At 48.6% G+C, this 27,203-nt stretch overlaps 1 protein-coding gene across 1 annotated transcript in view; it reads left to right on the forward strand.

Annotated features, from left to right (window-relative positions):
* Nucleotides 1–14,385, forward strand: part of SLC8A1 (solute carrier family 8 member A1) — a 115,132-nt gene extending 100,747 nt beyond the window's left edge. Inside the window, exons 3-8 of the mRNA XM_005147411.3 lie at nucleotides 44–147; nucleotides 3,153–3,170; nucleotides 5,086–5,216; nucleotides 6,039–6,138; nucleotides 9,684–9,959; nucleotides 11,832–14,385. Coding sequence (XP_005147468.1) covers nucleotides 44–147; nucleotides 3,153–3,170; nucleotides 5,086–5,216; nucleotides 6,039–6,138; nucleotides 9,684–9,959; nucleotides 11,832–12,208 — 1,006 coding nt within the window. The 3' untranslated portion in view covers nucleotides 12,209–14,385. The remainder of the gene's footprint in view (nucleotides 1–43; nucleotides 148–3,152; nucleotides 3,171–5,085; nucleotides 5,217–6,038; nucleotides 6,139–9,683; nucleotides 9,960–11,831) is intronic.
* Nucleotides 14,386–27,203: the final 12,818 nt, after the last annotated feature.

Consider the following 27,203-nt stretch of genomic DNA (forward strand, 5'->3'; position numbering starts at 1 on the left):
GTGATGCCAATCATGTGTTTGCCTTTGTCTTGTGTTCCCACAGGAAATTCATTACCCTTAGAGTACTTGACCGTGAGGAGTATGAGAAAGAGTGCAGTTTCTTCCTTGTGCTTGGGGACCCGGTGTGGCTACGACGAGGAGTGAAAGGTGTGAGAGTAAAACCAGACCAGCTCTCGAGACGCTGCCGTCCGCTTTCTCTGTGTCTCCCTACTCTCACACTCCTTTCTCCTCGCACTTTGGCTCCCAGCCGTTTTGCCCTCCCTCCTCTGAAGCTTGGCCACTTTTTGCTCTGTTTTCTTTCCTCTTTCATTTCGGGAGGACTCCGTTTCACTCACAAGGGACCCCAGGAGCAAGATGAGCTCCTTGGATGGCCCCCAGAGCACCCAGGCAGCGGACAGTGAGCACCACTAGAGACATTTTGAGAGCAGTACCCTGCCACATCACAACTACACATTCGTTTTATTGAGTAGAAACTTCAGCCTTGAGAATTAAAAAGGCAATGCTGCATTATTTTTATCAGAACATAAAATAGCTTCCTCTGGAGATAAAATGCATGGCCAGAGCAGTAATTCCAGCCTTTTTATACTGGCACTAGGATCTGAAAATAGCTAAGAATCACGGCACAAGCAGGTAATACCATAAGATGCGATCAGTCTAGGAGAAATCAGGTTATACTCAAATAAAGTTTCATGGCTCTGCACTGGATAATGGCTTCTCATAGGATTAATAAAACCAATTTCCTCTTTCAGCACATTTCTTAACCAACTGTAAAACTTCCCGAAAATACAGAGTTTACTTGGTTTTCTATGTATTATTTTTCTGCTAGGAAATTAAGTGAAAATTAATGGCAGCAGCTAATTCTGTGCACTATTGGTGGCTGAGCAAGAAGCAATTTTAGAGTTACTTAAGATAATTAGTTGTCCTACAACAGACCCTCATTAAAGCCTTTGTGAAAAATTGGCAGCAGGATTTGGTCTGTCTGCCTTGGAGCTGCTTTCTAATTTCTGGGAAATAAGCTCTCTGTTCAGCAGGCATGGGGCTGTAATACATTACTTGCTCAGGACAGAAAAGGCCCCCAGTGGTCCCCATGCTGAGTGGGGACTGTTACTCTATTTCAGTCTAAAAACACATGAGGCAGTGTTGTCACGTTCCCCTTCAGTGCAGGTGCCATCTAGGTCAGCTGCATCAGATTCCCTGCTGGTTTATGTGACCAGCTACCAGAAGCAGGGCTAAAAAAAAACAGACACACTGACATGGCCCAACTCTGCGAGTGAGATTCGTATCATTAAATGATGCTGATGGCATCTGTGGAGCATAGCCAGTGTTGCCAGGATAAAGTGACACGTGGACAGCTAAAATCAGTGGCTCCAGCTTTGTCCACCTTCATGAGGGCCAGTGTGGGCTCAACCTTACAAGTCTGGCAGCAGGAAACGTGCTTTCCAGGACCCAGGTTTGATAATTGTTGTGCTAACCCACGAGGTCCCCAGCTGAAATTAAGAATAAAGGAAAAGGAAAGAAAGTCCCTCATCTTCCTGGTCACATAGATAACAGAGGAAACCTGAGGGAAGCTCAGCTTTGCAAACTCACTGATGAAAGCAAGCCAGGATTTTAAAGGATGCTGCTTGCTGCTTTGGCCATGCAATGATTTTATTTATTTATTTATTTAGATCTCATTTTTTGTGCTTGGTTTTGTACAAGGGGCAGTGGGGCAGAGCAAGCAATGTGCTTGGCACCCTGGAGATGAGAGCATCTCTGAAACATCGCCTCTGGGCCATGTAGCCATGGTGGGGTCTGCAACGCAGGGGCTAGAGACACTGGTACATTAAGGGAGAGGCTTTTTCTTTGGAGACCTGAAATATTGAGCAACAAGATCCCTGAGCCAAGCCTTGCCAAGAATTTTTCTTCTGCCATATACACCAGAAGCACAGCTACATGCTGGAACTATTGCTCCCCATTAGGCAGGTGGAGGAGGTCAAAGCCAGTAGCCGCTGTACATGGGACAACTTGTGTCCTCCCCTGGGGCAGAACTGCCTCCAAGGCCAATGGAAGATCTTGCACATGCAATTCAAAGGGGGAAAATGAATTTTGGAAGTGTGCCTTGTAATCCCATATCCACATCATGTTTGCAATAGTTTTTATTTTAAATCCACAGTTCCATGAAACTTTTTTGTTCCTTTTAGTGCCTTCAACACTAATGGTATCCTGCAGCTTTACAGGTCTGAAATGTCTGCCCTTGGATCTGGAGTCTTTCTGTGGATATCCCTTTTGATTTCATTATTCATTTACTTTTCTTCTTCTGTGTTTGTCTCTGTCTGTCTCCTTCACAGCCCTGTTGTTGAATGAGCTTGGTAAGCGTGCATTCGTTTTTTCTTTTCCGTTTTTCCAGTTTGCGTATTTTCTGAAGCGAATTGATTTTGCTTAATGTTTTCCTTTGCTCACACCGTTCTCTTTTAGGGTGGTCAGAACTATTTAAGTAAGCTCGGGTATCTAATGCCACATCTTTCCTTGGTGCAGAGCCTCAAAGTCACTACTGTTAACAAGGAGTTACATGCTGTGGCAAGGAGCATTTCTAGGGGGTGGTGTTGCTAGTCACAGTAAACCTGCCAACACCCCAAGTTACAAACCTGCACCATGCAAATTAACTCATTGCCCCTTACATGGCAGAGAAAGGATTACCTGGTGACTTAGGGATGCTTGTGGCTGGACAAGAAAGTTGGCCAACCCCTTTCGAAGAGATGGTGCAAACTTTGCCTCCAGTCTTGGGGAGTTTTAGAGCTCACCCAGCCCCTGAGTTTCCTTGCTGGCCATCCCCAGGATAGAGCAGCAGGGAATGAAGCAAAGCTGCCCTCATTTCCTGAAATATCCCTAGCCCCAAAGCAAGCTCACACTGTTTTGACCCAGTCCACAGCATATATTAGATACTGGGGAGTGGCAGCTTGCCGATGTGGGTTGAAAAGCCTGTGTTCAGGTCTCCCTACCACTGTCCCAGGGGTGTGTGTTGGGAAGAAGCTCCCCCATGTCCACAGTCCCCATTGTGGTCAGGGAAGGAACACCATGTCCCTGTGGGCCACAGGGTGTCCATGTTGCTGTGCCAATACTAATTCTCCTTCTCTCTTTCTCTTTCTCTCTCCCATGTTTTTGGTTTCATCTAGGTGGCTTCACCATCACAGGTATGGATTTCTGCTCTCCCCCACCTCTCCTTACCCTCTTCTTAATGTCCATATGCTTACCCTGCTCTTTCCTCTTGGTTTCCTCTTTGCTTTTGTTCTGTCCTGGAGGGAAACTCTGGAAGGGTAAGAAGGTGCCGTGCTGCAGCCGGTCACACTAACAGTGTCCTCTCACAGAGTGCTCTGCCTGCCACACACACTTAACCCACCTCAGGGAGGGTGAGCCATCACCCCAGCAATGACAGGCAGCCCCCTCCATCTCTTGGAGAAGGGAGGACTTCTCCATTGGATCCAGCCCTCCCTGCTGCCCAAATAAGAGTTGCGCACAGGACTCTGCATGGCGCAGGGAGCCTGTCCTCACAGTGCCTGAGCACTGTGGGAGGTGTGGGACCGCATAGAATCATAGAATGATGGGATCAACTAGGTTGACCTTTAAGATCATCAAGTCCAACCATTCCCCAGCACTGCCAAGTCCACTACTAACCAATGTCACTAAGGGCCTTATCTATACAGTTTTTGAAGACTTCCAGGAACGGTGATTCCACCACTGCACTGGGCAGCCTGTTCCAATGCCTCATCGCCCTCTCTGTGAAGAATGTTTTCCTAATATCCAATCTAAACCTTCCCTAGCACAGCTTGAGGCTGCTTCAGGTACTCAGCCCCTGCTCTTACCACCAGTGAGACCTGGCAGTGAGGTTTGCTTATTCATCATTAGCCAGCTGAGCACCTATCATTAGGCCAAACACTTCAGGAAAGGAAGATCCCAGGTCCCACATATTGCAGTGCAGCCCTTCAGGAGCCCTGGAAGCAATAACTCAGACTAACAAGGCTCTGGACATGGGGTCAGTCCCTTTGACCATCAGGAGAAGGGCTTTTTCGTGGCTTGGTGCCATCTGTGCAAACAAGAAGCAGCAACATTAACACTGTGTGAAGTAGGAGTAGTTTACTAACCACATGGCAGTGGCTTGCATGGGGTGTACAGTCCCTCCTGCTGATCTCCTGCTGATCGCTTTGATAGGCAAACCCATCTTCAGGAAGGTCCAGCCTAGAGATCATCATCTTCCTTGCACCGTGATTACCATCCAAGGTACCTGCAGTGTGATGCCCAAGGGCTGTGGTGGTCTAACATGGACGACCAGGGTGTTTGCTTACTGATAGCTTGACTCCTGTCTCAATTGAATGCAGCCCTTTTTAGCCCTGATGTCCTTCTGTTCATTCCTGGGATGGAAGGGGACTCAGTAAGGGTCTATGCAGGGACAGTGACAAAAGCCATGCTGGCTGGGGTTCCCATGCCCCAAAGCTTGCATGGATGCCAGTGGAGATGCTGGCCTCCTCCATTGTTCTTGCAGTTCCTCCACTGCCTTGTCTCCCAGAGCATGGGGCCAGGCCATGCCCTGTGCATGGCTCCTCACACCTGTGTGGACCAGCACTATTTCTCCAGCCCCATGACTGCAGTAAGAGTTTCATGCTTTCCAGCTGCCAGGCCTCTCCCTAAAGTAAAAACCTGCTTAGAAGGAGGCAGAGCCAAGGTTCCATATCCTTCTCAGACCTAGGGCTTCTGGCAGCTCTCTCTGGTTGTAAAAGGCTGAGAGAAATCAAGTCCATGCTCTGATGCAGACCTGGGAAATAAAGCAGCCTTAGTGATGATCTGTCGCTTCTCAGCATCCCTATGGGACAGACAGCAAGTACCAGTGATAAGCTATTCCCCACCCGTGAGAGTGAACTTCTGAGGTTACAGACCTTACCAGCATTTCCCACCTATACTACCTTCTCTATTGCTCCATGACCTGCTCCTTCTCAGCTGCTCTGTCACTCATGCTCCCACCTAGAGGCTTCCTGACCTTCCCCTGTGATGGGAAGCCAGCTCCAGAGAGTGACCAGCTGGGCCTGGCTTACCTGTGGGCTCTTTGATTTACAGAGGAGAATGAAGAAAAGCATCCCCTGACCAGCAAGGAAGAGGAAGAGCGTCGGATCGCAGAAATGGGGCGCCCGGTCCTGGGGGAGCACACCAAGCTCGAAGTCATCATTGAGGAATCTTACGAGTTCAAGGTACTGTCCATGCCCCTTGTTCCTGTTCTTCCCTTCCCTGCTTTTGGGTTCTACACTGGCAAACACATGTTTATGGAACCACAGCAAAGCAAGGCAGCTCCTGGCATCAGAAGGTCTCAGAGCAAGATCAAGGGATGCTTTGAAAGATGGCCAAGTCAAGGCATGACAGAAGGGTGAGGGTCACTCCAGTGAGATGGTGGTGGGTTAGAATACACTCTGCATCCTCACTCTGTCCATTAGCCCACAGCCATGGTCCTTGGGGGATGATGCCAGACTTTCTGTCCCATTCACAGACCGTTTGTGGTGATTATTATTATAATATGAGCACATCAATCTGGTGAGCCTAAGAGCTGACTGGGCTCCAAAATGATGCAGGTGGCTTTAAAATATAACCTTGTTCTCACAGTGATGTGCTACCCACAGGTCTTACTTACAGCCGGTTTTGAGTGAGCCCTGAGCCTGGAACTCCTAGGTAGAGCACAGCCTCTCAAATGGGCCTTGATCAAGTCTCAGTTAATGTTTTGCTGCAGCCCAATAAAAATTCTTCCCGAGGCCCTGGCACCTCAGCACCATTTGTTGTTAAACCTCCACTGAGATGGTTCAGACTCTCATCATGAGCAGGTTTCAGGAGGTCTTTTTGAGCAGCTCTAAGGGGAATTGCAAGTTACATTTGCTTTCACTTCTGGGGCTGTTGTCCTGAGCTTAAAATCTGCTAAGCTTTTTCCATAAGTTTATGGCTGTAAGCAGTAGTGCCAGTGGGTTTTAGCCCAGCATCTCTAGCCTGATAGTCCCTAATTCTCTCCTCTGCATCTCCATCCGCAGAACACAGTGGACAAGCTCATTAAGAAGACAAACCTGGCCCTGGTGGTTGGCACAAACAGCTGGAGAGAGCAGTTTATTGAGGCTATTACTGTTAGTGCAGGTGAGTTTGGACCACAACTCCTGGTGAATTATGATCAGCCTTTCTCGTGACTCCACTTTGCTGTACCACTAATACAGACCATAGTGAAGCAGCCATAGGCAAACCAGGTGGCTGAGTTATTTACAGGGTCTGCATAAATAAGACTGCTGAGTAAAGCCTTTTGTGAGAGCACCTTGTCTGGTGTGTAGGAAACCTCCTGCACTGTGTCCGGAAGAGAAACTCCCTGACTGTTGCCAAATGGCAGAGAGGAAAAGTCATTTCAGTGGGGGAGATCTGGGAGGCAAATACAGTGTTTAAATTTAGAGTGGCGTAAATGATGCTGGTGCAACCAGCAGCGCTTCCCATCCTTGGTGTTCCCCATAGTACTATGTTGTCCTCACCACAGTAGTGAGGGTGCCAAGCTCCAAAGACAGCCACTGAATCCCGAATCTATAGAGCAAAATTTGCCCTTGATCCTTGGCTTTCAGGAACTCCTGCTTCAGCTAGTTGAGGCTGGAGGTTATGACTCAGCAGCCCATTAGTGGCAGCAGCATGTGATACCTGTGATTCTATAGATCATATCTGATTATATCTTCCCTCTCTTGGAGAATTGCTTTTCCCTCAGAAATGCCATTGTACTGTTCTCACAGGTGCCAGTGCCACAGTTACCAGTATGCCCAGTATAGCACACATTAGTATTCCCACATCTGAAAGAAAGGAGGTCCCCTCCAGATGTATTTCTAAGAGCTGGAGGTACTATAATTCACTAGCTGGATGTTACAGCCTCACAGCCCAGACTGAGTTGCACACACATTAGGGCAAAATCAATGAGCTTAAATTAAACTATTGGGGAAGGCAATCTGAGCTCATCTGACTAATTGTGCATTGAAAAGCATGGGGAAGCACTCTCACTTCTTACCTCAAGCTCTGCTGTACAGGGTAACCTCTGCCCAGCACAAAGTAATTAAAAGTGATGGCCCTACCATTCCACCTCTGAAAATTAGGACAGGACATTGTGCAGCAGCTATCTCCTCAAAATGCAATCTCTCCTCTTGTAGCATAGTTATTCTTAGAGCCTCCAGCCAAAAGCTTCCCATTATTTCGGATACAGCATGAACATATCATGCAAGACAGTCCTTGCTGCAGGTTTTGTAGCTCAACTAATCTATGCCAGAATCAATTATTTAATTGCATCCTATATTAAAGCAAAGGTAATCACTGCTACTTGGATCTGATCTCTGTGACACATGTAAAGACTTCAGTTACGTGAAAGCCCTGGTACCACCATCAGTGCTAACAGGATGATTAGCAAACATATAATAAATGTGGCATTTTGGATGGACATGAGCTGTCCCTTGCACTTGGGGAACAGCAGTTTTTATCAGAGATCTGGACCTACTCTTTTTTGCCAGGATTTACCTCCTCAAGCTTTGTGCTGAGGGTTTAAATTTTTACCTGCATCCCATCATGGAGAGCAGGTGAAAGTCACACTTCAAAAGGTAACATCCCAGCTGAGAAAGGAAACATTAAAACCCCATTTCCAATCCAGTGATCAACTGGTGGCAATGCTGGCCAGGTTGGTGGAAAGGCAGTGCTGGTGCAGGCCGGATTGTGCCACACCATGGTCAGACCATCCTATGCTGTCCATGGGGCTGAGACAAAGCCTGTCATCCATAGCTGCCTTCACTGTTCACCCAACAGCCCATAAGGTTTCTTCTAGAGCAAAAACATCATGGAGTTTGTGAGCCTGTTCCTCTAGGTCACCACTAGACCTCACTCTGTGTTTTAAGTCACCTACACAGGATCTGGGTAGCAATTTGAAAGAGAGATGCTATTGCTGCTTAAGGAAATGATAGACAGATCTGGACGAATGTTATGACAGTGGCACGCATGTTCATTTTTCAGCCTGTTTTATTGTTTCCCTGAAGGTTTATATCCATGACAGTCCTGCTGCCATGCAGCTTGAGAGGGGATTAAAATACCTGCTGCAAAACTGCAGCACAGCACCAGCCTTTGTGCAGTGAGGGGAAAAAAAAAACAGGCCAGCATAAGCTTCCCAGGCTGAAAATTGTTCCTTGTCTTCACAACAACACACAGGAATAGGATATTTATATCTGCCAAAATAATAACATCATGGCACTGTTTCTACTGTTTCTGCCATAGTGAATTTGAAGCTTTCAAGCCAGGCAATGTATCATTTCCATCAAGTTATTGTAGAGACATCAAGTTTCCCATTACCTCTATCATATCTGTTGGTCTTGGTCTGCAAAAGTGCTTTTAAGACAACAAAATTGTGCAAAATTTCCCCCCAGCAGGGTGCTGGGTAGAAGTTTTCCCTGGTTGGTCATGGCTTTCTTTTAACTGAATATTGAAGATGATGTCCATCGGCCAGGGTATGTGTCCCAGGGCTGCACTGCCCTCCTGTAGAAAATGTTATCTCCTGATGTGACCATCCAAGCTGCAGTTTGTGGCCATTGCCTCTGTCAGCACAGAAGAGAGTTTGCTTCCCCCTCTCTGCACATGCCCTCCAAGTTGCTGTATGCTGTTGCTCGAACCTCCTTTTCTCCTATTTCCCCAAGCCAGCTACTTCCATCTCTCCCCATAGGCAACATCTTCCAGGCTCCAGTCATCTTGGTGAGCCCAGCTTGAATGCCTTCCAACTTCAGCCCAGCCCTCATGTCGGATGCCATATGCCCCATGTACAGAGATATCTGCATTAGGGATTCCCTCCTCTCTTGCTCCCACTGGCTCTGTCACTACTCTCTCTCCTGCAGCTGCATCTCTGCTGAAAACCCCAAGGATGCTAGCAGAGTGCAAGGTTTACATATGCTAGAGCTGCCCCAGACCAAGAGCAGGTTGATTCTCCTTACAGGATAGCAAATCTCTTGAGAGTGATCCTGGTCTGAGTGATCCCTGGGCTTTTTGCTTTTCTTGCTACTGTGTGCGGCATGTGCACCAGCAGCTTCCCCCACAAACCCTGTTGTCATGGCACAGAGCCACCATTTGAACACGGGATTCATTGATAGCCACGTGTTGGTACACAGCAAACAGCAAGACCATTTTATCCTCCCTGTGGAGGCTTTATACATCTTGTTATTCAATTAAACATCCACATTGTGGAGGAAGATGTGAAACGAGAAATGTTCACCCTGGCTAGCAGTGGGGCAGATAAAACCAGCATGGTCTCATTCAAAAGCTTATGCCAGGCTCATCAGTACTGTGGCTGCTGGGAGAAGCAGATTTTCCCAGGCACAGAGCCATCATCCCCTTAAAACCAGTGTCTGACAAGATGGGACCTTGTCCTCTCATCCACTGTGGTAGAGCAGAGCAAAGGCTCTGGTTTCACTGGGTGATCTTGGCTACTCTGGGACTTAGCAACTTTTTCTGCCATCCAGAGGTGTTCTCCAGGGAAGGAGAGCTGGGCTCACTCGTGCTGTCTGATGGGGATGAAGAGCACATTGTGTGCTCATGAGGTAACATATTATGTGTTACCCATTGGTGATAAGCTGTGCTGACAGCCAGGCAGGCAGGTCTGCAGGCAGGCAGAAACTGATGGTTTTCTGCAGGTGAAGACGACGATGACGATGAATGTGGGGAGGAGAAGCTGCCCTCCTGCTTTGACTACGTGATGCACTTTCTGACCGTCTTCTGGAAGGTCCTTTTTGCCTTCGTGCCCCCAACAGACTACTGGAATGGCTGGGCTTGCTTCGTCGTCTCCATCCTCATGATCGGCCTCCTGACAGCTTTCATCGGTGACCTGGCATCCCACTTTGGCTGCACCATTGGCTTGAAGGACTCGGTCACCGCGGTCGTGTTTGTCGCGCTGGGGACATCAGTGCCAGGTAAGGCCAACAGCAGGGTTTATTATAAAGGTCCATCTCTGTCCAGCCTGGGTTTGGGTCTGGGTTAGGAAAGCTGGGAACAGCGAGGTCCTTGGCTGTGCTGTGCAGGACCCCTGAGAACATATTTCAGGTGTATGTAGAAGCTGGTTTTCATTCTCAGATGGGCCAGGAGGATTGAACCAAGATGAAATTATTTCAAGGACCTTCCCCTTGCAAAGACTGTGAGGTGTCTGTTTCTGTGGACAGTCTCCATGACATCCACTTTTAGAGCAGGAAAGTGGTTTTCCATTAAAATGCTGCCTATGTTGGCAGTCCTGCACTTTCTTTCTCAGAATTTGCTCCTTTAACCTTGCCTTCCAGGTGAGTTAGGTACTAGGCCACACACCTCTGTGTGAGACCAGGTTCAGCTTTGGCTCAAATGGATCAAGGTGAGGTTGCTCAAAATGCAACTTATGAAGCCCCCAGAAGGCCCTGAGAGCCTTCTGTTTGGAGACATGTCTCCAACTGAGTGGTGACCCAGCCTCAGAAGGCACAGAGATTGATGACTGACCAGGGAGAGAAAACAACCACAAGTTCCCTACCTACATGCCACTTTGTTCTCCCAGTGCACATCGACTTGCTGCAACCCAGTCTCCTTTGCTCATCCTCCTCCTCCCATGGGGGCACCTGGAGAGCCACAGAGGCATCAGCACTGCCACACAGCCCCATTACTGCACTGTAACCAAGGCTGAGAACAAGGGGAATTGCCTTTTCCTTCCCTCAGCAGTCAGATGTATTTCCGTGGGAGCTTCTTTAAAAAATAAAGCAGCCTTTTGACTTCTTTGCTGCAAACGGCCACTCTCACTGTGCTTAGGTGCTCAGCCTCTCCTGTTACATGAAACTGGGTCTTTGTGCCAGGCTCCATTTCACCATCTCACCTTGAAGCCCCACTGAGGATTGTAAAGGAAACTGTAGAATTAAAAACATGAAATCTGACCTCTCCATTTTCTCTTTCTGAGCCACACTCTGCTGCCTGTAACCGACGTGATCTGGGAGTGCAGATGTGTTAAGGATTCATCTTTTCATCATCATCTCAGAGAATTCACCCAGACAAAACCCAGATGCTTATCCCTCTCCTGCTCACCCCCCTGCAGATCCAGAGTGCATTTGGATGTAAAATCAACACTCTTCTATGGTGCAGAGCAGCATCGTGCTGGTCTATTTGACACAAGATCTGCCATATAAAAGGCCAGCTGAGTTTTATCACAGCTCTATTGCTACCAGTATAAAAGCTGGTGGAGAATCCATGCAAGCGTACACCCACCTGCATGGTTTTTCTCCCTAAGGGGTGAAAGATGACCACTTGCTTACCAAAGTGTCAGGGTCTGCACAAGGCACTGACTTTAGTGAGGAAAAAGGTTTTGGAGAGACATCATTAAAGCAAACACAAAAACACAAAAAGAAAACTTCAGGAGACCTGAAGTATAGATACAAACCACTGTGGCTCCCACAAAGCTTTTCCAACCTTTTAAGGTGTTTTGCAAGTCAACAAATTAGTGCATGCGGGAGAAGGGGCCAACATGGTGTAGTACTGGGAGGTGTTGTCTCATGCTTGAATCACTGCAGGGCATCTGGGGCCATAGTGGGGGACGCCCCATATTTCTGGACATTATGATTTCCCTCCTAGGCATTTCTGGGCCCTGACTTTCACTCTGGCTCTGGCCAGATGTGTCTTACTTAGAAGTGCATATAGACAGGGCTGTACCTTGTCCCCTTAACCCCTATCTTCATTCCCCAAAAGGGATGCCATTGACATTTGTGCCCAAGCTGCCTGGTGAGGTCCCTCCTTACCTGGCTGTTTCCTGAAGGTTTCTCTCCATCTTTCCTTTGCAGACACCTTTGCCAGCAAAGTAGCAGCGACGCAGGACCAGTATGCAGATGCCTCCATCGGGAATGTCACCGGGAGCAATGCCGTGAACGTTTTCCTGGGCATCGGGGTGGCCTGGTCGATCGCAGCCATCTACCATGCGGCGCACGGACAAGCTTTCCAAGTCTCACCCGGCACCCTGGCCTTCTCCGTCACCCTCTTCACCATTTTTGCTTTTATCAGTGTGGGTGTGCTGCTCTACCGGCGGAGACCTGAGATTGGAGGTGAGCTGGGCGGGCCGCGGACTTCCAAGCTGCTCACATCCTCACTCTTTATCCTCCTCTGGCTCTTGTACATATTCTTCTCATCTCTGGAAGCCTACTGCCACATAAAGGGCTTCTAAAGGGACAATCAGAGATAGTAAATATATGTATATCTATATGTATCTATATAGAGTGATATATAGGTATAGATATAGATATAAAGCTGTGTATAATGAACAGAGAAAGAATAAAAGAGATTTGCCATGTTCACACACCTGCTGACGGAAAGCGGCTTTGGAGGATCCTTTGAACTAGTCAGGACCCCAAAGCCAGCAGGACCCCTCCCTGGGCAGCGGCCCTGGCCAGGAGCCCAGCAGCAGGGCCCTCTCTGCAACTCTATCAACAAGAGCAGCTGATAGCCACCGAGCCCTTTCCCATCGCTCTCTCCTGCCTGCCGGCTCCCCGGGAGGATGGATGTGAAAGCAACCAGGGTGCATCAGTACGGGGAAGTCCAGAGTAGCTGGTAAGAAACAGAGCAGTGGGCGAGGGAAGGAGAGGAAAGTGAGGGTCCTGATGTCCGACCACCATCCGCCTGCCTTCACCACTCGGGAACATCCCCTCTGGCCCTGTTGGAGAGAAGCGAGAGACCGGACTGAAGACAAGGGGAAATTGGGAGCTTTCTAAGGATAGAACACAAACCGTTTTCGTCATTGATTTGGGGTTGGGTTTTTTGTTTTGTTTTGGCGTGTGTACAAGTAGCATCTCCCCCCACATGCCCCTCACCTTTTCCCCTCCGTGCTTCGGGGATGCGCAGCCGCAACCTCGTGTCCAGTGTCCTAAGCTGAGGCTGTGCGGAGCGGCAGGGGCATTCCTCCTGCCTCATCCGCCTCCTCGGGCATGCTGTCGTGGTACTTGTAACATTTGCATGAATGAAATGAACCCTATCTGTATATAGCATCCTATAGGATAGTCCTTCCAGCCATGTGGATTGAGCATTGCAGATACAAGTGTTTTCTTTTCACCAGGTTTTATTTATTTTAGTTAGTTTAGTTTTGCCATAGGTTTTTTGTTTGTTTCCTCTTAGTGGGAATAAAAGGAGGGAAAGCTGTTCCCGTTTATTGCTCTGCACGTGGGTCCACAAGAAGCAATAACAGCCATGCAGATGTAGGTTTTCAGGGGAGGAAAACCCACACTCCAAAGGCTGCAGGCTCTGTCTCCCCATGTGGTTGGGGTTCCCCCACATTGGCCAGTCCAGGACATGCTGAAGCTGGTGTGAAGGCTTCCACCATCTGCAGGAGGTTTTCACAAGGTCCCACTGAACCTGAGTGGGATGAGCAGCAGCTGAGCCCAAGGGGAACAAGCGTGGCTGGCTCCCAGCACCTTGCCTGCCTCTGCCTTTATAGCTGGCGGCTGCCTCAAAACCCCTTAGCCCCCTGGTATTCCCTGTGTCCCCAGAAGTCTAGTGACAGCCCCTGTTTCTGAGTGTTAAGCCATCGGGATCAGTCCCTAAAGCTGGTCCTTTCCCACAGCCATTTGGAAGCAGAATAATTCAGCGTAAGAGCTGAAGGCTGTACCAAGATCTCCCACACCACTGGGAGCATCACCAGAAAGCGTCCCCCAGGAAAAAAAAGGCCACATTTTGCACTGTACAAATCTGCAACCAGTGGGAAGGATGAGACAGGGAGGTGTAACTCGGCATCACCTCCCAACTCCAGTAGTACGGACTAGGGTAGTGAGCCAAGCCCAGGAAGGTGTGGACATAGAACTCCCCTGGGCACAGCACAGGGATGACATTGTGCACTGGTGTTGAGAGATGTCTCCTTTCCCTATGCCCTTCACCAGGCATCCTGGTGTCCCAGCCAGGAAAATGCCCAGCCTGCACATCCGCTGATGAGCTTTTCCCACCCAGCTGAAAACCACATCTGATGCTTGTAGCATAACCAATTGGCTGGGAGTATTTGTACTCATCTTGAACAATCTGTGGAAATTTTAATTAAGGTTTTTCTCCAGGAAAACGAAGTTGTGGGTTGGGTTTTTTTTCTTCTTCTCAAACCTTTTTTCCACTTTTGACAGGTTTTTTGGGGGGGTTCTTTTTGTTTCTCATTGTTTTGCGGGAAGAATCAAACAAAGGCGCAGGTTGTTCAGGTTTATGATTACCTTTGTGTACAATGATTTCATTTTCATCTGTTTGGCTTCATTGACTTTTCTTTTGTGTGTATTGCCCACCACTATAGGCAGTGAGTCCACTAATTGTGATGATCCTTATAAATGGTACACAATGCACAGACAAATAAAGTTTGTAATGATTCCTGATGGATCCAGTAGTGCTCCTGCATATTCTCTGTGGAAAACCCTCTCCTCCCATTGTCTCCCCTTTTGTTACACCCATCTCTTCTTATTAGTTTGCCTTCACTGTGTTTCTGCCACTGATGGGGGGCAAACGTGCCTCCGCACGCTCACTCTTGTCCCATCTCACAGCTTTCCTCCTGCTCCATCTCCATTGTGCCTCGGGCTTGGTGTGCTGCGGTACAGACAGGGCTCGCAGGCCACTTGGCTCTCAGAGGGATGCAGGAGATCACCCAGGGGCAAAGCTGCAGTGCAATTGATTTTCACCTGTGCTGGGTCCCCCATCAGTGCTGGCTTGCCCTAGAATGGAGGAGAGCCATACATATGGTACTCAGCATCTCCTTCTGCTTCTGTCTTCTAGTTACACAGAGCTGCTTCTGCTGTTTCAGCCTCAAGGTGACTCGCACTAGGTTAAGCCACTAGCTAAGGATAAGTGGGAATACAGGAGATGCATTACCAGGACAGGATCTGTGGGTGCAAACAGAGATCTGAGACACCCCATGAGGTTGCTGAGTGAAGCAGGAGCTGATCTGCTCTGGGCAGCTTCCTGCCCATGCTCCAGTCCAGATGCCATGGGCTGTTTCTGATCCACATGGCCACATGTTTTCTGATCGCAGCCAGCACTGAGGAGAAAAGCCTCCACATAGCCAGGGATATTGCTCCTCCTTGTGTTTCATCCAGCATCTGTTGAAGTGTCCTGAGATAAACCCTCCCTGCGATGCTTCCAAGGTCCAGCTCTGACAGCTGAACTCAAACAGCAGCTCCGGAGATAGGTTCCAGGCAAGCACTGCCTTCATCTGGTGGGGCTCCCCCTGCTTCCCCCAGTATGGTGCACATGCCTGGGGTGCATGTTCCTGGGGGTCTGCCCATGCTCCTGCCCCTCCACTAGGCAGGGTCAGGATGAGACCACACAGCAGGGTCTGACTTTCAAGCTCCAGGCTGGACATGTGCCACCAAGCAGAAAGAGAGAGGATAGGAGGTGGTTGATTTTGTTGCAGCATGACCGTGTCTGTAAAGGCCCAGAGGCAGTAAAATTCCCATCTGTGAAGGGATGCGTGGCAGAGCAGGTAACGCACCCCAGCAGCCAGAGGAGTTAACATCATCTCTAGGATGGTCTCATGCAAACCTGGCCCTTCCCCACACCCTATGCTGCTTCTTGCCATCTGTGCCACTAGCCTCACGATGCCTGTGGGTGCTCAGCACCCTCCAGGATAAGTGCAGGTCAAGCTCCAATGCTCATCAAGCCCCAGGCGAGCACAGCCAGTCACATCCACGTGCTTCTCCCAGGCAGTGAATCACAGAAGCAAAGCAGCTCTCCTGACCCAGTAATTACATCTGCCGAAAGGTGATGCTGGTATTTCACTCTCATCATTTGCTTCTTCAGAATGAATTGCTGTTGCTGAAGTCATTAACAAGTCAAACGGGGCTTGTGTAGCAGCTCAGTTTAACAGGCAGTAAATAGCTGTTCTGCTCAGAGAGCTTTCCGAAGGGAATGATGGAGCATTGCTTGCTTAGGACAAGGCCTAAATCACACAGTAAACACCAGTCTTGTTTATCCAATTACTCTCTGCCAGCCATGTGCTTTCTGGCATCTTTAACAAGCTGATGAAAGCATGATGTCTATGTGCCCAGGAGGAGCCACGGATGAGCAGCGAGCCTTCTACCTGGCTGCCATCTTCCATGCTGAGGAGGGGAAGGACCGCTCCACCGAGCCCCAGCCTGTGTTTGCAAGGTTGTAATGCCTGCCTTTCCGCACCAACCTCGTCTTTAAACCAAACCCTCCAAAGGCAAAAGCAAACTGCCCCCCTCTGTGAGACATCTGCAGCTGGCAGCAAGGAGCACAGCCCCAGCATGGGGTGCATCTTGCCCGCAGACTCACCCTGTGGGGCACCTGCCTCTCCATGTCCCCTCTCTGATGACAGTGTTCTCCCATCTCCGCCAGCCTCTCCACCCTCCCTCAGAAGGGAAAGGCATGGGGTACCTCTGAAAAAGCCCCATGCTCAGGGAGGTTGCCAGAAACAGCACTTCAAACCCTCAGCTTCTGTTGTTCACCTGCCCCAGCTGCTCTCACCCCCTCTTATCACCCGATCAGCCAAAGCAAACCTCTCCATGAAACAGGTTGCAGCAAGGCACAAAGGACGTTCAGAGGCCAACATCCAAATAAGTCAACAGGATACTGCAGGGTGCCTGGGGATAAATGAAAGGAGCCCACAGAGCAGTGACAGCCCTGAGCATATTGGCAAAACCATATCCGCAGCTCTTCAGGGGCCACTGGGAATGGAGGCAAATCCCAGCCACAACCTGAACACATGCTAAAAAGGTGCAAAACAGCCCAGGACTCTGCAAGTCCCTGGTGCCAATAGGAGCCACAAACCAACAGCATCTCATGGCTGAGCCTATCCAAACTACCAGTTCCTGCCTGCCCCTGTGCCAGGGCAGTGAGGGAACCACTTGCTCCAGAGATGTAAATCCCTTGTCTCCGAACAACATGCCTGCTCATGTGTCACCTATTTCCAGCAGTGGCTCTGGGGCAAGGGCAGGTTGCAAGAGTCATTTGTGCATCCTTCTCCCTGCTTTCATCACTTCCTTAAAGGACAATAGAAAAAGGGAGGCTTTGAGCCGTTTCTGGTAACAAGTCTGGATAGAGGCTATTAACTCACCATGCTATTTCTGCTACAGGCAGGGAAGGGAGAAACAGAGCCTGTGTGTTATTGTTACAGCTATTTTTAAATGCTTGGGTCAGAATCAAGTGCAATGGCATCGGGGGCCATATACGTACCTAAGGAGGATGCTCAGCTGCATTCCAGGACGGCAGAGCTGGGCAGAAAGTGACGGAAAGAGGGAAAACTTAATGCCAAAGGTATTATTCCAGGAGAAATCCCTGCGTTATTTTTGTGTAGGCTTTGGCACCATTTGGGGAAGCATGTTTATGGAGCACAGGGAACCTCTCTGGCCTCTCTGAGCATGTGATGACCGACCACACACACATATACACATGCGCACCCTGTTTATCTTGTAAAAATCTGACTTGCACAGGAAAGCATCCAAAGGCATCTGTATTCTTGCAAAAAACACCGGGGGACAATAAATACAGTGAGATTCCTCACCTTTTAAGGACTTGAGCCTGCCTCCTTTTGGAACTAGAGGTGCCAAGAGCCTTTTGTCTGCCAGCAACACCCCTCATGCAGAGGGAAGGGACACTGCAAAGGGAAAGAGTCCATCTGGACAAGCTGTTATCAGTAAAGATACCCAGAAGACTGCTGTTACTGACAGGATTTGCTGGCTATGATACGTCCCTGAGAGCATCCAAGGAGTTTCCATAGGGTCTTGTCTCTCTGGAGCACCTCAAGAATGGCCAGCCCTGCCTCTGAGCCCCCAGTGCCCCCAGGGTAGTTCAGTGCTCTCTCCTGCACCCTCCCTTGGCTCCTTCCCACCCCCCCAAAGTGAACATCAACATGGGGCTCCCCTCTTCTGGGGAGATGTCGGTGGGATGTCCACCATCAGAGGGCACAGGGAAGAGCAAAGTGCTGTGGGGTCCCACCCAGACCTGGAAACCCCATTTTAGGCACTGCCACAGCATGTCTATGATTCTGTGATTCTATGTAGCCAGCTACCGTAGCTACAGACATGCATCTTCATTTCTACACAGCTATAGCAGAGCCTCTAGCATTTTTGGCTGTCTATGGGTACCAACCCCAGGCAGTATTTTTACCTATTTGATTCAAAAGAGCCCTTGTCTGTTGTACTGCATTAGGACAGCTCTTGGACATCCCAGAACACACATAACCCAGCCCCAGCAGCGTGCCATTCCAGGTAGTGCTGGGAAGGAGCATTAGCAATGCACCAGGAGCATATATGCTACCCGATGCTGTGGTCCTCCAGCATCCACATATTGCTATCTCAAGGCCCCACAGAGGCTGTCTGAGCAAGGAGATAATCCAGCGTGGGCTTTCTTTGTGCTGGTCCCCCATGTAGAGCCTCTTCACCTGCCCTCTTCCTTCAGGCTCCCTGAAGAGGAACCTTCTTCTTTCCTCCTGCCCCACAACTGGAGCTTCCATGTGAGTGAAGTCTCCCCTCTCACTGGACCAAACAGCAGTGCTTGTTAGCTCAGGCTGTCTGTATCTCAGGGCAAAGATTAACCACTGCAGAAGGTGTCTTGGACTTGAGACCCTGCAAGCAAAGGACCATGCGAGTTTCCATGCACCAGAGGCAAACTTAAACTTCAGCATGCTGAGCCCTTCCTGCTCATCACCCAGGCACCATTACAGCCACTACCCCTAGGCACTGATTTTTATCATGCTGCTGTCCCTCACTCATGAGTTTTTTGGAGTTTAAACATTTCTGCTTTATTTCCACCATTATCAAGTCCCATAGATGTTCCAGCTCCACCCAAACCCTTTCTCTATGCTTCCAGAGCAAACTAATTTGAACTGGGGGTTCAAGGTCTGCCTCAACTCCTTTCTTTCAGAATGAAGCCTGTTCTTGGTGCTCTGAATTTTCTAAAACTTATTTATCAACCTGTCTACAAAACTTTCCTGCCCCTGCTTAAAATGGGTAGAGTTTAAGTAGAGAAAGTTACAATGTCTTGGGGCTCTTATCCACACTTAAAGCTCCTGAATCCTTGCAGGACACAGAGTGCTGCCACAGGGCATTTTCCTTGCCCCTCCTGACCTCTTTGTTGAGTTTGGGTTAATTTCTAGCTCAGACGAATCCTCTACAGAGGAAGGCATGGTGAGACCTGCATGGAAGTACAACCTCGCTCTGCGCCTCTGTTTTCTTGACAGCCCATGGCACTGTCATCACCCAGAGCTTGTGCCCCTCTGCCCCAGCCCAAAGCCCCCAGCAGGCTCCTTGCTTACAGAAATATGAGTTCCTGGCAGATGAACTTCTTTCTTTGCAGAAATACTTAGAAACATGGGGAGTTGCTGGGTCACTGCTAAACTGATGCACTAGCACAGGAATGATTGGATCCTGGAGGTGCCAACGTGTCCTAGGTTGCTATCAGACTCATTTGGGACTGTTACTAAAGGCTTTTGCAAACCAGGGGGTTTGTGACTCCCACGTATGTAGGGAGGTGCACAATCAGATTTCTCCTTGCTTGGCGTGATGCTGTCTTCCTCACCCCTTTCTTTCAGCTATAGCCCTGTGCATTGCCATGGTCTTGCCTTGCAATAAGAGCTGCTATTAGATGCCCGTTGGATGAATTTCCCCTGTACAGATGAAAATGAACTGATGCCTGTTGTGTCTTCATTTGTTTGCCCCATGTTGCTTCCTTCATCTTCTGAGCTCTTGAGAGAAACACACGCGCACAGCAAGCCGTGCAGGAGACCTACTTGTCTTGCTCTTAATCAGGAAACACTCACTACTTCTGGCTGCTCTAGAGAGCAAAAGATTGAGATAATACCTTGTACATTAGAGCCACTGTGTTAGCAAGAGAGAAAACGTTAGTTATTTTTTCCCTGACTACAGCTCAGCTTCTGACAACACTTATCTATTTTCTGTAATGCATTAAGCATTAGGAGGTACAGCTCTGCAAATAACCTGGCTTTCAAGATTACCTGTTGAGGGCATTGTTCAGCAATCCAGCAAAATGGTTTCATTTGTGGATGAAGGTAAAAAGTTGGTGAATTCTCCTAGGACTTCTAGCTCCTGCTGGAAGAAATACATACATGCTGGTAAAAGCTACTGAATACTAAGTTTGGTACAATGGAGCCCTATGGGTCCCATAGGTCTCTAGGCAAAGAGGCACGTGTGGCGTGGAGGTAGTGCATGTAATCAAGCAAGAAGAAGACAAGGAGGATGCCATGTGCTACCTCTATGCCAACACAGCAAGCAAGCCCAACAGACTCCCACAAGAAGCAGTCAGGGAGCAAAGCTGTCATGAGGAGACATGTTCCAAGGGCTGGAGCAGCTCTGCTATGGAGACAGGCTGAGAGAGCTGGGCTTGTTCTGCCTGGAGAAGAGAAGGCTCTGGGGAGACTTTAGAGCAGCTTCCAGTACCTAAGGGGGCTATAAGAAAGCCAGACAGGGACTTTCAACAAGAGCCTGTAGGGACAGGACAAGAGGAATTGTCTTTAAACTGACAGAGAGGAGATTGAGATGAAATATGAGGCAGAAGTTGTTCCCTGTGAGGGTGCTGAGGCCCTGGCACAGGGTGCCCAGGGAAACTGTGGCTGCTCCATCCCTGGCAGTGTTCAAGGCCAGGTTGGATGGGGCTTGGAGCAACCTGGTCTAGTGGAAGGTGTCCCTGCCTAGGACAGAGGCCTGGAACTGGTTGAGCTTTAAGGTCCCTTTCAACCCAAACCATTCTGTGATTCTATGGTTCCATGAAGGCTCACACATCTCAAAGGGAGCAGTTTCCCCATGAGACTCTGTGTGCTGCTTTCCATATCCCTGCCACAGCGTCCAGAGCCACCATCCTGCTCAGCAGCCTGTAGGCAGAGCCAAAGGAAGGGCCTGGGCTGCCCATGCTTGTTCATCTGAGCATCGGCCTTGATTTCAGACAGAGGCCTGCAGGGACCAGCTATAATATTATGAAGAAGAGGAAAACAAGATGGGAATCAGTAAAAAAATGACAGTAGCAGTAATTTAGATCTGTTACTAATTTACTGCTGTAATTAAGTGGTCAAGTTATCTCAATGCTTGAGTTCTCAAAATGCTCCAGTTTTTAAAAGCCATTTCAGCACACTTGAAGTGCAGGGAAAGCAACTGCTCATCTTTCTGAAGCAGAAAACAGGCTATTGCTATGAGCTTGGAGAAGACACAGAAATGCATCTGTCTTGGCATAGATGTAATTCAAATCAGCACCTTCTTCTGTCCCACTCGGGAATGGAGGGATACTCAGGCAGGGAGCTGGGTGCTGCCTGCACAACCTGTCCCAGGGATGATGGATGCTCCCCATGGATGAGGCAGCCAGGACCCCTGTAACTGAAGGATGCAGAAGAGAAAGAGCTCAAAATGGATCTTAAAAAGTGAGGGGAACAGCTATTGGTTAGATGCACCCCATGAGGCACAAGAGGCAGCAAGGGTGCAGTGCTGGGGCACAGGTAACATACCTCATGGGCACACCATGCCAGGCCACTGCCGAGGCAAGGTTGTCCTCTGGTATTTGTGATGTGCTCCAGAAGTGATGTTCACGCTTTCCTGCTCTCCTCTGACAGCAGCCACTGTCCCCTTGCCCAGCAGCCTCAGGGGAGCTCCTCATCAACCCATCTCCCCAGGATGAGCACAGGGAGGCAGGCAGGGAGGAGGTTGCCACCACCCTTCCTGATACACCTGAAGCACCAGTCAGCCCAGCACCCACCACAGTCACTCCCCACATCCTGTGTCACCGTCACCTTGTGAGTCCTTCCCCTCACAGCCACATGGCACTGTAGGGCAGACAGATGTCTTGTGCAAACCTGGGCTGAGAAAGACAGAGAGATCTCTGCCAGCCCCATGTGCCACACAGTTCCCCCTGCTGGGGATGGGGCAGGCACAGCCCAACTGGGAGCAGCCAAATTTTGCCAAGCAGGACTGAAAGGGTGTTTGCATTAGAACTGGCTTGCCTGGGGACAGAAACCAGTGCATGGACAGAAACCAGAGCATGGGTCATAAAATCTACCCCCACCTTCCTTGTGCTGCCTGCATCGCTGCTCCAGCAGCATCAAAGCTGAGGGTCACCTTTGGGCTCAGCAGCTGAAGCCTCTGATCTCTCTGTCTCTCTCGTGGTTCCTCCTAAGTTCGATGGCACAATGCAGCTACACTATTTGAAAAGCCATAATATCTGTTGGTACGACTCTTTTATTACCGTTGATATATATATATTTGTTGATAAAAGAGATCATCTTGGGAGACACTTGTAGTCTACTGGGAAATAATATTCCGATGCTGTATATTCTGTACATGTTGTATAAACAAAGCAAAATATTTAAATCTAAGTGTTTGGTGGACTTGGTAGCATGTGCTGGAGGGGGAGGCTGGGACTGGGCAAGCCCACTCCTTGGGCCACCATAGCCCAGGCTCAGGGTACCCAGCAGAGTCACCACCCCGCTGGGGTCCTGGCCAAAGCCCACGGGGCAGGGTCTGGCCTGTGGCTCCCTGGGTGCTTTTCCCCATGCAAAGGTGAAAGGAGGCAACTCTGCAGCCACGCTCCCTCTCCCTCCTGCGGGTAAAGCACAGGACTGGATATGGCTTTGGTTGTCAGAAGCACCCAGCGCAGCAAGCCCTGCTTCCCTCCTCCCCTGCCCAGAGTGGAAACCTGTCAGCCGCCACCCAACGTGATATCTCTAAGCCTTATGGTCAGAGAGAGACAATTCCCCATGGGGCAATATTCCAGTGGCGGCAGATACTGGCTCTGAGCATCCGGATGCTCCAACTTGTTTCCGCGCTAACCCCGTGCAGCGGCACCGGCCGCCCTCTGCAGCGTGTTTATGACAGTGACAAGCTGTGATTCTCTAACCTGACACACACTGTTAGAAAACCAGTTTCATATTTTCCATGGTATCGATCTACAACTTTTGGAACCATTGGAGACAGTTGTGGTAGCCTAAAACTCGTGCTGAGCTCATCTATTTTTATATTTGTGGTGTTTTCCTATTCATAGAGAGTAGTGAACCAGTAACCCTATAGCTGAGAGTGAACTGTTCAGAATAAATATACAACTGCAGAAAATGTTTGTAAGAAATAATTTATTTGAAATATTCTGCCAAAGATAGCTCTCTAATGGTCTGCAAAATGTTATTTCTCTCTCTTTGCTCTGAATGTCATTGTGAAAGCACCTTGCTCCCCACTATCTTTTGAAGATTTGCTTTTTTGTATGTTTAAAGGCAAATACGCCAATGATTTTTTTACTGGAGCAGTAAATAGAGCAGTCAGGAGGCACAAGACAACTTCATAAAAGTGATAAATGGAATCCAGTCACAATCACTCTCAAAATCCAGTTTCTCCCGTAGTTCCTCTTGCGGACAGAAGGGGTTTGAAGGCTGGGACAGCTCTCTAGCAGGAAGGTCTCGGTTTCAGCTGCTGTTCTGCTGTTGTTGCTCACTTGAAGGACAGAAATATTTCAACCACCTATTTGCAGTCTCTGGGCACTTGAACCCCCTCATGGGTAAGTTCTGCCTCTTCGTTATTTATAAGCACGGTACCTTTATTAGCCCTTGTGCCTGTAGCACATGGGTAATCCCTGCTCAGGGCTTTGCAGATATTCAGCCTGACTAGATCTGGCCCATGCCAAAGCCATTCCCACAACACACACAACACCTGCAGCAAGAAGGAATTCTGCTCACCCAGATCTGTCCCCTTGCCCTCATGGGGACAGGGGCAGAGGAGACTCAGCTACTGCAGGGCACAATATCTTATCAAGAAGGTCTATCCCTGCAAGTACACAGTTAAACAGAGGGAGGTACAGCCCTTTACCAGGGACAAGCTGCTCAGATTAGTCTGTTCAGAAATTACAATTCTTTTTTTTTAATAGAGAAAAGTCTCATTTCCCTTCTTCAATTCTTCCCCTTGAAAGAACTTTTCAATGCTAGGAAGAGCCTTCATTATCTTCTGTGATCCCCAAGTCTGTTGCAGTGGAAATATATCCACATCTGTTAGGCTGCAGCACATCAGAGAGATTTTTGGCTCAGGTTTTTATTGTGCTTCTGAGCAGATTCTCAGTTTCTTGAATTTCTTGTCCATAACGATCTGCACGAATTAAATGGTAATAAAGAAATGGGGCACTGTTCCAGTGCATGGGTTTCCACGTGCACTTCAACTGTTGGCTCACAGCAGGTCAGACGTGTGCAAGCACTTTACTGAACAGGCACCCAGAAACAGAGATGTGAAATGCAGTTTCCAAGCTGTGGGGTACATACAGGTGTGATGGAAGCATCATCATCCATCAGGTCAGGCAACTACACAGCAAAGCACGCAGCGAACTGGAAACCACATCCAGAGCACTGGTATTCCTCTGTGCAATGAGCTCTCTGAATCCAGGGGTAGGCAGCTGCAAAAGCAAGTGAGCCGGGAAGACAAGTGTGAGAAGAATTGGATTTCTGATCACTGTGCATTTTGTTAATTAGTGAATTCAAATAGTTTTATTTTTACCAAAAATAGATAATCTTTATTCCAGTAAAGACAACTGTTGACTTGAAATATATAAATATATATATATTATTTGAATGGTTTATATCCTGTTGCTCTAACTACATAAAATGGAAACATGTTGCAAGTTGTGTCATTCCAATGTACAAAATAAATGACTTTTTCCCTGCATGCTGCCTGGGTATGTTGTGATTTGAATTAAGAGTTATATTTGAATTGCCTTATTCAAGAGGTTGTGTGTTACCTAACTTGGGAATGACCTGGCACTGTTCATCACATTACATGTGTACTTGATGCTGTGTTATGTCAAATTCAGATGAGTTGTCTGTCATCTATGTATTTCGTGGGAGACCTTTTATCTTGTTAAACTGTGATATGTAAACCTCTCATTGCCTGAAATAGTCAGAGTTGTATAAATCAGTGTCTTCAGCTGTTTTCCTAATTTTATCACAATTCCTAACACAAAATATAGATGTTTGTAAATTCTTCATTCATTTTGTCTATTTTTATGTATGAGGCTTTTTTAATCTGGCAAAGGAGTAAGACAAGCAGCTTCCCTCAAATTTTTCAATCAAGGCTCAGTTACATTCTATCCCTCAGCAAGATACAACAAACAATTTTCAGCAGCCACAGTCGGAATTAGGGATGTGTGTTTATTGCTATTATCTCCTCTGGCTCAGATGGGCCATTATCACTGCAGAACACAATGATTAACGACAAGCCAGGCATGCTGCTTCTATAGTGACAGCCCTCTGGGAACCAGGCACTTTACAGCAGCTTCTTTAGGCCCCACACCTCTGCTGTGACATGGGTTGAGTGGAAAGGGAGAGGGTAGATGTCCCTGTCACAGCCAGACAGCCTGGAGGAGAAAAGGGAGAGATGCTGTTTACTAATCCTGGCTTCAAAAGAGCTTTTTTTTCCTTACACAATATACCCAAATACCCTGTCCATAAAAAACACATCTTGTCTATTGTGATTCTGGGTAGCCTGGTCTAGTTGAAGATGTTCCTGCTCATTGCAGAGGGCTGGAACTAGATGACCTTTGAAGGTCCCTTCCAACCCAAACTATTCCACGATTCTATTTATTAATCCCATGGCTGCAGCATATCTCTGAAGACCAACATCCTGTCCTGATGCTGTGCAAAATCCCCCACAACGGCTTTGGGTTCAAGCCATGATCATGTTACTCCATGATGGTTAACAGCAATGTGCTCCCCATGTAGACACTAATATACCAGGTACAGGTCAGACCCTTTGGAAAACATGGAGTGCTATGGAAGGAAGCAGCACAAGGCAGACATGAATCTGTTTCCAACAGCAGCACAAGGACAAGATGTGACCCAATACCCCCATGCAGCTCTGCTATATCACCCCGCTTGTCCCCCCAAGACACAACTGCAGTGTCTCTTGGTTGCAGCAAGAAACAGAAGCCGAACTCCAGCCCTCAGTTGACCAGAGTATTTCTGGGCATTTTCCCTCCATGCCTAAAATGCCAAATAAAACAGTTATTGAGAGCTTTAGAACTCTCCTGGCAGAGCCAGCCACAGTCCCCACTCAGCTGTATAGGTACCACATCATCCTGAACACAAGCAGAATAAATGGGTCAGGCATAATAAACCACACTGAGGTGTCAGTCATGGTGTAGAAGCCCTGCTGTGCAATCCCCCCCCCTCCAGTTTTTGCCCATCACTGCATAACTGCACCACATGAAACACTGCACAGTAACCATAGAAACTCATGGTCAAGGAAATAAACTCCTGGAGCAGAACAAGCTATGGTGCTGGGTTATTGATTCCCTTTACAGGGCTTCCTGTGCTAAAAATGTCCTGTCCCATCCAGAAACACACCTCACTTTTTTCCTTATTCTCCCTTTAGTTTTTGCGGGCAACAGGTTTCAAGGACACTGCTGATGAAGGGAGATGCACTGGGAAAGGCTGGGGTATTACATGGAGGAGGTTGCCAGAGCAGCATCCCAGAAAAGATGGACATGAGGAATGGTAACACCAGTTTTGCTACAGGCAGCCTCTACTTTTTTAAGTGCAGGGTAAAAAATACTAAATTTTTGCTTTATCCATTCAGAGGCTCTCAGCATGACCCCAAAAGTGTCTGTGGTAACACCCCACCATTCCCTGCTTCAATCCCAGCTGATGAAAGGCACCATCTGGAAGTCATGGAAGGGAAGAGACACCCTCCCAGCTTTTGGTGAGCTCCTTGCACCATCCTGAACCCCCATTACCCCTGTTCCCCTCAGTCCTGGTTTTGGCTGGGATACAGATACTTTTCTTCCTAGTAGCTGGTGCAATGCTATGATTTGGCTTTAGTTTGAGAATAACACTGACAACAATTTTAACCTGCCATGCCCTTGGCTCAGGTACAAAAGCTCACGCTGCAGGAGCCCCGGGTGTGCAGGAGCGCATCTTCTAAGACTGCGATGGGGACAGGGCTTGTCCACAGCAGACCTGACCTGTCACACACCAATTAATGGTTAATGTGGGAAAGGACCTAGGTCCTTTTCACCCAGCACAGGGGTTGTGCTGCCTTACCCCAAGCTTAGACTGGGGCTACCTGAGTCTGCGGCCGCTCAGCTACGGAAACCCCATCCCGCACCCGTGCAGAGCCCCGGCACAGCTCGCTGCACGTAACCGCGACAGTGTTTCCCGCGGGAGGCGCACAGCCCCGCGCTCCGTGAGGCCCCGCCCACAGCTCCCATTGGCTGCGGGG

Source organism: Melopsittacus undulatus, chromosome 3, assembly GCF_012275295.1.
Source record: "Melopsittacus undulatus isolate bMelUnd1 chromosome 3, bMelUnd1.mat.Z, whole genome shotgun sequence".
In the NCBI taxonomy this organism is placed as follows: domain Eukaryota; kingdom Metazoa; phylum Chordata; class Aves; order Psittaciformes; family Psittaculidae; genus Melopsittacus; species Melopsittacus undulatus.